Source organism: Prionailurus viverrinus, chromosome A2, assembly GCF_022837055.1.
Source record: "Prionailurus viverrinus isolate Anna chromosome A2, UM_Priviv_1.0, whole genome shotgun sequence".
Classification (NCBI taxonomy): Eukaryota; Metazoa; Chordata; class Mammalia; order Carnivora; family Felidae; genus Prionailurus; species Prionailurus viverrinus.
Window position 1 is genome coordinate 62,835,606 of NC_062562.1, and position 11,662 is coordinate 62,847,267.

Consider the following 11,662-nt stretch of genomic DNA (forward strand, 5'->3'; position numbering starts at 1 on the left):
AGGATACATACAATGTTAAAAAGAATATTGGGGGCCCCTGGGTGGCTCAGTTGGTTAAGCGTCCAACTCTTAGTTTTGGCTCAGGTTATGATTTCATAGTTCGGGGGTTCAAGCCCCCACATCAGGCTCTGTGCTGACAGTGCGGAGCCTGCTTGGGATTCTCTTTCCCTCTCTCTTTGACCGCCCCCGCCCCGTGCTTGTGTGTGTGAGCTCTCTCTCTCTCTCTCTCTCCCACGTGCAAAAATAAATAAATAGATTAAATAAATAAATAAATAAATCAACATTTAAAAAAATAAAAAGAATATCAGATACTTGGGTGACAGTATGGAAAATGGCAATATTGGGTGCTTCACAAAATCAGTTCTCCCTTAAGTGTCCAGATACTGGCAAAGGCAAACAGGACCAACAATTTTTGGACTCCGAAATCTAATCCCAAACTTAAAGCAACTAGAGGACTGAAGAAAAAAGCAGATTATTTTTGTTAAGGGGCAGTGTGGGACTTCCGCTCCCCTGCCTGCCACCCTCCATTCCCCAGCATGAGGGCAGGGCTGTGGAATGGCAGGGAACATTCCTGGGGGGTGGGGGGGACAACTAATACTGATTTGTTCTTAAAACAGACGGTGAGTTCTGACCTGCCTGGCGTTCCGCTTCCTTGGGCTAGAAGGGGTTTCTGGTAGGCTGTGATGTCTGTTAAAAGATTTAAGGACATAAACTGGCCTTGCCCACGTGGGAAAGGGATGGTGAATGGGACAAGTGACAGACAGACAGACCCAAGAGCGTGGGAGGGAGAAGTGAGAGGAGGCAGTCTCTTGTGGGAATAAGGGCTTGGAAGGGAAAAGGTGCAGCACCATGCACATCCAGCACGGGACACATGTTTAGGACAGACCGTAGACACGATCCCACACTTGCACCTCTGGTGGCCCTGCGGGCTCTGTGTGAGCAGGAGGTGACGGCTAAGCTGGCAGGTGGGGGATTGGCGTACTGAGAGAGCGCCCCAGCTTAGAGCCACAGGATCGAGGCATGGGGGGCCCTCCTCGCGCTGTCTCTCAGTGACTCCAGGAACTGTGTCATGTCACCCATTGTCCCCTGAGATACCAAACAGCGACCATCACTAAGCCAATGGCCATGACCCCCAACAAGGAATAACAACAATCCCTGGGAATGGGGGGACATCTGACTCCTGAGTCACCACATTAAAATTTTGAGCGCCTCGGGGGCTCAGTCAGTTAAGTGTCCAACTCGATTTCAGCTCAGGTCATGATCTCACAGTTGGAGAGTTTGAGCCACATCAGGGTCTATGCTGATGGCGTGGACCCTGCTTGGGATTCTCTCTCTCTCCTTCTCTCTCTCTCTCTCTCTCTCTGTCCCTCCCTTGATATTGGGTGTGCACGCACTCTCTCTCTGTCTCTGTTCTTCTCTCTCTCTCAAAATAAATAAATAGGGGTGCCTGGGTGGGTCAGTCGGTTGAGCGTCGGACTTCGGGTCTGTGAGTTCGAACCCCGCATCGGGCTCTGTGCTGACAACTCAGAGCTTGGAGCCTGTTTCAGATTCTGTGTCGCCCTCTCTCTCTTCCCCTCCCTCGCTCACGCTCCGTCTCGCTCTCTCTCTGTCAAAAATAAATAAACATTAAAAAAAAATTTAAAAATAAATAAATAAATAAACTTAAAACAATAAAAATAATAAAATACTGAAATGTCCAGTTTCCAACACAAAACTACAAGGCACACGAAGAAACGTGGAAGTCCAGCCAATGGGAAAAAAAATGACCGAAGCCATCCCTAAGAAAGTCCAAATGTTGGACTTTTTGGAGTTACTAAATAAAAACTTCAAATCAACTGTCTTAAATATGCTAAAAAAACTAAAGGAAATCAAGGACAAAGAATGAAAGAAATCCAAAGAAATGATACATGAATGAAATGAGAATAACGATAGAAAAATTATAAAGGGAACCAAATATAAGTTCTGGAGCTAAAAAGCACAATAACTGAAACGAACAATTCACTGGAGGGCTCAACAGACTTGAGCAGGTGGAAGAAAGAATCAACGGGCTCAAGGATCAGGATCAGATGATCGGAGTCACGGAGCCTGAGGAGGAGCAGCAGCAGGGAAACAAGAATACAGAAACCAGAGCCTAGGAGCCCCGCAGGACACCCTCATACATATGCATATAGACTTCCAGAGTTCCAGAACAGCCACGAGACACAGGGACAGAAAGAAGACGGGAAGATATAACAGCCGAAAACTCCCCAGGTCGATGAAAAGCATAAATCTACACATTCAAGAAATTCAACAAACTCTAACTAGGATAAACTCAAAGATGCACCGCACCAAGACACGCTATGAGTCAGTCCAAAGTCAAAGGCAGAGAATCTTGAAAGCACACTAGTTGCGATGTACAAGGAACCGTCAATAAGACGATTATCACATTTCTCAGCAGAAACCACGGCAACCAGGCAGGGGCATATTCAACGTGCGGAAAGGAAAAAGAAAACCACCAACCAAGATCTCCTCCATCCAGCAAAACTACCCTTCAAGATGGAGAGGAAACCTGTGGAGGCTCAGTCATTTAAGCATCTGACCTAGGCTCAGGTCATGATCTCACGATTTGTGAGTCCCAGCCCCACGTCAGGCTCTGAGCTGTCAGATCCTGCTTCAGATTCCATGTCTCCCTCTCTCTCTGCCCTTCCCCAACTTGCTCTCTCTCAAAAATAATAAATAACTTTTTAAAAAACACAAACAAACAAACAAACAAACAACAAATTAGAGAGGAAGTTAAGGCGTTCCCAGGTAAATAAAAGCTGAAGGAGTTCTTGCCAGAATATCTGCCCTACAAGAAATGCTGGAGGGAGTCTCTCGGGCCAAAGTGAAAACAGACATGACAGAGGAAATGTCATATGAAGAAATCAGTGTTTCCAGGAAAGCTAACTACATGAATAAACATAAAAGCCAGGGTTACGGTAGTCTTGCTCTGTAACTCTTGTTTTTAATTTTGACACGATTAAAAAGATAAATGGGTACACAGTGTACAAAGAATTAATTTTTGACAATAACACGAAGGAGGGAGGGAGAAGGTTGAACAAGCAGAGTATTTATATGCTGTTGAAGCCAAGTGGCTATCAATTGAAGCTATATTGCCACGGATTGAGAACATTCGCTGTGATCTCCAGGGTGACCACTAAGAAAATATCTAAAAAAATGTACACAAAACGAAATGAGGATCAAAACAGCATGCTACAGGGGTGCCTGGGTGGCTCAGTCTGTTAAGCGTCCAACTCCTGATCCCACAGCTCAGGTCTTGATCTCAGTGTCATGAGTTCAAACTCCATGTTGGGCTCTGCGCTGGGCATGAAGCCTACTTAAAACACACACAGACACACACACAGAGAGTCAACTACAAAAAATCAATTAAACACAGAAGGCAATGGATGGAATGAGGAACAGAGAAGGTATAAGACAGAGAAAAAACTGGCAAAATGGTAGAAATCCTTCCTTATCAGTAATTACTTTACAAGTATGTGGGGAATAAGCTTAGGAGTTCCCTGAGCCTGCACTGATGAGTCAACAAGCACCTTTCTTTTGTTAATTAGCTCCACTCAGGGTGGCATCACACATAGAGCATTGGTCTATAGCCCGGTTTACCTGTTTACCTAATTTGGTCCTTCCTTCCTGTGAAAGCAGCTTTCTGCTCTAGTACTAAATGGGGGGGGGGGGGACTTCTGCCCTTGGTTACCTTGTATACCTTTGTTCTATATTGGGGTGTTTGCCCCGCCCTCTTATACCTATGTACCTAATCTCGTTTACCCAAACTTGGGTGTGAGCATCCTATAGCTTTGTAATTCTTTATGCCTTGTTAACCCATCAGTGCAGGCTCAGGGAATTCCGAAGCTTATCCCCCATACATGTAAATGGGTTAAACTCTCCAGTCAAAAGTCAGAGACTGGCAAAATAGATTTGAAAACACGGTCCAACTATATACTGCTTACAAGAGATTCATTCTCCAACCCACACTGAAAACTATAAAACATTGCTAGAAGAAATGAACAAAGATATAAATAAGTGGAAAAACAACCCATGTTCATGGGTCAGAACACTTCCTATTGTTAAGGGGTGCCTGGGTGGCTCAGCAGGTTGAGCATCTGACTCTTGGTTTCGGCTCAGGTCATGATTCCACAGTCGTGGCAACAAGTCTTTTGTTGAGCTTTGCACTGAACATGGAGCCTGCTTGGGATTCTCTCTCTCTGTCTGCCCCTCCCCTGCTCAAGTTCTCTCTCTCTCAAAATAAACACACATTTTTTTTTAAAGGGACATTATGTAAAAAGCAAAAGGACAACCAAAAGAATGAAGGGAAATATTTGCAAATCACATATCTGAGAAGGGTCTAGTAGCCAGAATATATAAAGAACACTTACAACTCATCATCCAAGAGACAAAGGACCCAATCACAAAATGGGCCAAGGACTTGAGTAGATATCTCTCCAAAGAAGATGTATAGACGACAAAGAAGCACATGAAAAGGCATTAGTCATTCAGGAAATATAAACCAAAACCACAAAAGCACTTCACATTCACCAAGATGGCTTTGCTCCAGAAACCGGAGAACAACAAGTGTTGACAAGGATGTGGGGGGAGCAGGACAGTCATGCGCGGCTGGTGGGATTGTGAAATGGTGCACCTGCTGTGGAAGACAGTTAGGCAGCTCCTCCCCAGCAAGTTACCAGAAGGCAAACACCCCCAAAGAATTGAAACCAGGGATTCAGACAAGTACACGTGCACATATGTTCAGAGCCGCACTGCCCACAACAGCCAAAAGGGGGACACAATCCTGGCCCATTAATAGTCGACTAGACTGCCGTCTATCCACACGGTGGAATATGATTCAGCCACAAAAAGGAATGAAATACTGACTTGTCTACAATGTGGATGAACCTGAAAAACATCAGGTTTAATGACAGAAGCCAGACAAGAAGGTCACATGTTGTGTGATTCTGTTTATATTCAGAACATGAAATCCACAGACACAGAGAGAAGAGTGGTGTTGCCAGGGCTGGGGGAGGGAAAATGGGGGGCAAGCGGTCAGTGGGCATGGGCTTCCTTTTGGGGTGGTGAAAATGTCCACAAATTAAGAGTGGTGGCCGCACAGCCCCGAGACAGCCACTGAACTTCTCGCATTATGATGGTTAATTTCACATCCAGAGGATTTCAGCTCCACAAAAAGAAAGAGAACCCAAGTCCGGTTAAGTCCACCGAAACCACTTACATCCGTGGCATCTAAGATGGGTCTGCAACATTGGTGGGCAAGGTGCAAGGCTGCAGTGGGGACATACAAAGAAGCAGCTGGCATCCGCTGTGAAGATGCATGGATTTCCATCTCAAAGGATGTCACAAGAATGTGGGGTACAATTTCCCAGATGCGGAAAACCCTGAGTGCAGACATCTCTGCTGCCCGCACCAAGCACTCGTGACACTTCCCTGCGTGTGGTCTGGGGTCGTGCCTGGGGAAATGTCGCCTACATCCCACTGCAGCAAGGTGGGGATGTCCAGCTGAGGGGAATGGCCCCAGGGCAGCAGCGATGGGGACAAGCAGCAAAGCTTCCAGGGAGCGGTTCCCAGAAGAACCAGAATATTCAGGGTTCGGTCTAGATAGAGGTCTGCGGAGCTGGGCGGGGCACAGCAGGCGCATGGAAACGCAACCAAGAGAAAGAGCTTGGACCTCAGGCAGGCACAGCATCAGGACAGCCCAGCCATCCAGGAAGCCACATGCAATGATGACAAAATGGCACCCAGCATCCTGCCATGTCATAAGATAGCAATCCCGGCAATAACTGGGTTGGAACCTTGATTTTCCCGTGGTTCAAGTTGTCTTGAAATGCCAAAGAAAGTTGTCAAAGAGCAATTTTCCAGTGCACCAGGGGTCGTGATGCATGATACCCTCAGTCTGAAAGCTGCAAACCGCACGTTCAGCCATTTCTTCACCCCTGGGATGATGTCTTTGTTGCCCGTTTATCTGTAGCATTTACTTACTTCCAGGACTTTCTTTGGCATTTCTTTACAAACATGAGTCATTCCACCGAGGTCACCCTCCCCACACAGAAACGTCCCGTGACCTGGCTTTCAGGACGATTACTTAGTAAGACTTACCTATAAGAAGAAGGGTCACCATGGACACTGTGCTTATGACAATCTTCCATGACTGCATTAACCTAGAAAGGAGAAAAACAAACAGAACTTAACGGTAGAGATCCAGTAACCTGTAACTTGAACTCGAAACTAACCACCACAACGAAGGCCACAAACGTGCTTATTCTAGGTCAAGTCTTGCGAACTAATTCAGTTCCTAATCCAATCTCAGGAATTGAGGGATAAAAAAATTTCCGGGATGGTATATCAACATACTTGAACAGATATCCACATCCCTCACTTTCACACACGTTATGGTTACGCTCGTTTTTACATCTTGTGTATGTCTGGACCTTTCCACGTGTGCCTAGATGCTAACACAGAAGAAAGTAGAAAGGATTATCTGTATCATCTGCACGTAGAAGGAGAGGAGGAGGGGCAGAGAGAGAGGGAGACACAGAATCCGAAGGAGGCTCCAGGCTCCGAGCTGACTGTCAGCACAGAGCCCAACGTGGGGCTCAGGAACCTCGAGATCATGACCTGAGCCAAAGTCGGCTGCTTAACCAACTGAGCCACCCAGGTGCCCTTGCTCTTTCTTTAACTTTATGCACAAATGACAGTAAACCTGTGCTAATTTTGGGAGAGTCTGGTGACCATTTAAGTGATGTACCGACTCACCCTGTCCACGATCTGGTCCTGAGCTGTGCTGTCAGGAGCAGCTCAGATCCACTCAAATACCGCAGGAGAGACTAGAACAAGCCAGCCAACTCCCCCCAGGGTAGGGTCTTTGATACCTTATTTCTCTGCAAATACCAGCCCTGCTTATTGGCTATCCAGGGCGGTTAGACTGTGCCCCCCCAACCCAGAAGGTTTTCTCAACTCCTTTCCCTCCTGGAGAGCGCATCTTTTTTTGTAAATAAAAAAAAAATGTTTATTTATTTATTTTGACAGATTGAGAGAGAGAGAGAGAGAGAGAGAGAGAGAGAGAGAGAGAGAATCCCAAGCAGGCTCTGCACTGTCAACGCAGAGCCCGACACGAGGCTCAAACCCAGGAACCGTGAGATCACGACCTGAGCCGAGATCCAGAGTCAGATGCTTAACGGACAGAACCACCCAGGCACCCCCAGGGAAGTGTATTTTGAAACCACCTCCTCTTTCAATATCACTCATCGGTCATGTGGGGGGTCCACTGCCCAAAGAATCATTCAAAGATGGATTTACAGCCCAGGTGAGCCCGCCTGATGGGCTGAATTGAATGAAAAGGACCACATTACCACATTCGCCAAAGGTTAATTATGTGTTTCGTTACCATCCTGGCTGTCAGACTCTGCTTTCCAAAGCCCCTTGGCTGCCTTTCCTGGCCTGCGGAGCCCTGCCACCTGTGGGGTGCGGGAGCGAGGGCGCTTTGCTACCTTTCGGTGTAACTGTTATGTGCTGGCTTCTTGTATCGTGACTTTGTGGCCCTGCCTCATTTTCACTGACAGGTTTGTTCCTGTGCAAGGGCTCTGCTGTTACCACTGGCATGGCCACTTTGTTCCTTTTCATTTCTGTTCCCCCTGCCCCACCCCTGCAGGCAGTGCACAAGGGGCAGGTAAGGGGGCTTGGGTCTTGGCTCACCCAAGTGGGCACAGCTTCCCTGTTGCCTCTTCCTGTGAGGACACAGTTATTGGGCTTAAAATGCTTGCCCCCTAGCCGTGCGGTCATGTCTCACCTAAGGATGGAATAAACACACTCTGTGTCTGGGGTCCTAAACCGCAGTGCTAAGTGCCAGAATCCAGAGAATGGACCGGCTAGGCAAAAACAGGAATCATCTCTAAGTTCATAAACTAAAATACTAATCTTGCTGCTCCTATGGCTCATTCTTCTGTTTTTTTTTAATTTTTTTTTCAACGTTTATTTCTTTTTGGGACAGAGAGACACAGAGCATGAACGGGTGAGGGGCAGAGAGAGAGGGAGACACAGAATCAGAAACAGGCTCCAGGCTCTGAGCCATCAGCCCAGAGCCCGACACGGGGCTCGAACTCACGGACCGCGAGATCGTGACCTGGCTGAAGTCGGACGCTTAACCGACTGCGCCACCCAGGCGCCCCTCTTTTGTTTTTTTTTTAAAGTGTATTTATTTTGAGAGAGAGAGAGAGAGAGAGAAAGCACGCACAGGGGAGGGACAGAGAGAGAGGGAGAGAGAGGATCCCAAGCAGGCTCCACATGGTCAGCGCAGAGCCCGATGCGGGGTTCGAACCCACAAACCGTGAGATCATGACCCGAGATGAAATCAAGAGCCAGATGCTCAACCAAGTGAACCACCCGGGAGCCCCTGGTTCATTCTTCTAAAACAATGGCTTCTTGTTCACAACCCTTGTCCCCAGTCGGCTGTACGGAATCAAAGTAACCCCTGCGTAGCGCGGACCCAGCATCCCACGGGAAGTCCTGTGATGGAGAGAAACCTACAGAGGAGACCTTTGGAAAGGCCTCTCTCTAAAAAGGGCATGAGTTTTGCTGGGTTATTTTCCAAGTAAACAGAGCACGCCTGGCACGTGGGATGTGGAACATAAGACCTCGTGGAAATCATTCTGCAAAGGTACATACCCACTGAAGTCAGGGCGTCCGTGCCCCCGGAGCACGTCACCGAGTCCACTGCTGACGCTGGCTTCTTCAGAATGACCTCTAAAAAACCTGGCCCCCCTTCTTGGCTTCGGTCTTCCGCTCATTTCCCCCCACGAGGTGGCAGGGAGCCGGGGGAAGGAAGGACGGCGTTCGCTGGCTCTTTCCTACTTTACGGACAGCATGACGCTCTACGGAGAGGGTTTTGCTCCGTTTCTTGTCTTACATCCCGGGTAAGACGCCTTGGAGGGAGACACCGTGAGTGAGCAAATGTAGAAATGCTAAACACTCTCCTGTTACATCACCTTCTGTGACACATCATAATGGCCTAATGGCCGGGTCAGCTGGTGCACCTGCAGCCACACCCCACCCGCCACTGGGTCCTCCTGAGCGATGCGTACGTGCTTTACTGCGATGCCTTCTGAGCAGCCCGTGTCGTGCTAAGGTCCCCCTGTACCCTCCTCTCTGCCGCCACAAATCAGGAATCTGCTGTGTTTGCTTCAAGAGTTTTTCCCAAGTGAAATACCACAAACACAATGGGAGACCCCAAAACATCACTCCCCAATCGCACGCCTCTCCATTCCTTCCCACGGGTGACCACCATCTGGACCTTGCTATGCACAATTCCCATGTGGTTCTAAAAATGTTATCACACAAATATGTATCCTTGAATAACATAACGGTGTGTGTATGATTTCAACTTAAATGACCTTTCTCAGCTTTTTTTTTTCTGATGTTTGTTTACTATTGAGAGAATGAGAGAGCTTGAGCAGGGGAGGGGCAGACAGAGAAGGAGAGAGAGGGGACCCCAAGCAGGCTCTCTGCTGACAGTGCAGAGCCCGAGGTAGGGCTCAGACTCAAGAAACATGAAACCACGGCGTGACAATCACCCCATTCCTGACCTGGTCACCCCCCCAGGCCCCACCCCCCCAAACAACATCACACTGGGGGTGAGGTTTCAACATATGAACTTGGGTGCAGGGTCAGGGTGGGACATGACACACGGTTGGTCTTTGCCATCACGCTCAATGATGCCAATGTCTTCATCACCCTCAGTGATGCCCCTTCCTGACTGGGATCTAACCACCAGGCACATGCCTTGGAAACCTTGCAAGTGAAGCCGGCACACTGATTTATTTCTTAAAATGACTAGGACCCATTCTACTCCCCGGAATGAGGCAAGGAAGCAAAATACTACATTATTGTTAAAAAAAAAAAATTCATCTCTTGGGCACCTGGGTGGCTCAGCTCATGATCTCACGGTTCATGGATTCGAGCCCCACATCGGGCTCTGTGCTGACAGTCAGCTCGGAGCCTGGAGCCTGCTTCGGATTCTGTGTCTCCCTCTCTCTCGGCCTCTCTCCCCTGCTTTCACTTTCTCTCTCTCTGTCTCTCAAAAACTAATAAATGCTAAAAAAAAGAAATTTAAAAAAATTCATCTCATTTTGAGATACAAAAGAAAACCCTACAACTCTTGTTCTAAACATTGGCTTCTGATAGACTATATAATAACACAACTTGGGACGCCTGGGTGGCTTAGTCACTTGGGCGTCCGACTTCAGTTCAGGTCATGATCTCACTGTTTGTGAGTTCGAGCCCTGCATTGGCTCTGTGCTGACAGCTCAGAGCCTGGAGCCTGCTTCAGATTCTGTGTCTCCATCTCTCTCTGCCCCTCCCCCACTCATGCTCTGTCTCTCTCTCTCTCTCTCTCTCTCTCTCTCTCTCTTTCTCTCAAAAATAAATAAACATTAAAAAATTTTTAAACAGACAAAGATACTGGCTAGTCAGGACCCCTGCAGTTACTAGGATCAACTATTATTTACTTACTTATCTATTGGTTATTTTTTAATTATTTATTTATATATATATATTTTATTTTTTTGCTCTTTAATGTTTATTTTTGAGAGAGACAGAGCACAAGCAGGGGAGGGGCAGAGAGAGAGACACACACACAGAATCTGCATCAGGCTCCAGGCTCTGAGACGCTTGAACCCACAAACTGCAAGATCATGACCTGAGCAGAAGTCAGGTGCTTAACACCCTGAGGCCCCCGGCACGCCTATTTCTAAAACTTTAAAATTTTTAGTTCCAGGGTAGTTAACAGACAGTGTTGAATTCGTTTCAGGCGTACTACGATCAACTACTCTCAAAAACAACCTTCTCTTGGCCCTACAATCCCCTTGGCACACGATGCTGTGACAAGTAAAAGGAAGCCCCTGTCACTCTTGGTCTCTGCGCACAGTGGAGCAAACATTTGACAACGCAACGCCAAGTCTGGATTACCCGCATGACCGGGCGGGCTGCACACCCTGAAAATTCATCACAACATTACCTGAGAGCTGGTGAACCGCACTCAGGGTTCGTTCCGGTCACAAGAAATACCTTGTCGCCACCGAGTCAGTCCCAGCGCGCGCACCTGTGCAGACCCCAAATCCAGGCGGGGCGTTCGCACTGGGGTCACGTGTTCCGCAGAAACCTGAACGTTCTGCGGCGGAAACGTGGCCAAGGGCTTTTTAAAAAGTGTCTTTCAATTTGCAAAACAGGAATTCTCTCAAACACAGAAGGTATGGGGAAGGACTTTTACATGATCATTTCACTACCCATAGGCGATTAGCAGAAATGGCTCTTTGCCGTTTTCCCAGGCACTTATTCATCCTCTTATTTATTTTTATTTTTTTTAAGTTTATTTTTTTAGTAATCTCTACACCCAACGTGGGGCTCAAGCTCACAACCAGGAGATCAAGAGTCGCATGCTCTTCCCACTGAGCCAGCCAGGGGCCCCTATTCCTCCTGGTTTTACAAATGCATTAAATAAACGGGAGATTGACAAGCAAATCTCGGTCTAGTTTTTTGTGGGAACTCCCTGGGGTGGAGCACCTGGGCGACCAGGTGGCAGGCCTCGCCCTCCAGCAGCGCGGCCCCGCCCCCAACCGCAGCCCCCGCC

The 11,662-nt window shown here is 47.7% G+C and overlaps 1 protein-coding gene across 2 annotated transcripts in view; it reads right to left on the reverse strand.

Moving 5' to 3' along the window:
* The window catches only part of SUN3 (Sad1 and UNC84 domain containing 3), a 31,401-nt gene extending 22,402 nt beyond the window's left edge, over positions 1-8,999 (reverse strand). For both annotated transcript variants that reach the window (XM_047848982.1, XM_047848981.1), the window contains exons 1-2: positions 8,704-8,999; positions 6,139-6,200 (exon numbers count right to left, since the gene is read on the reverse strand). In XM_047848982.1, the coding sequence (XP_047704938.1) occupies positions 6,139-6,200; positions 8,704-8,825 (184 nt within the window). In that variant the 5' untranslated portion in view covers positions 8,826-8,999. The remainder of the gene's footprint in view (positions 1-6,138; positions 6,201-8,703) is intronic.
* Between the last annotated feature and the right edge of the window lie 2,663 nt (positions 9,000-11,662).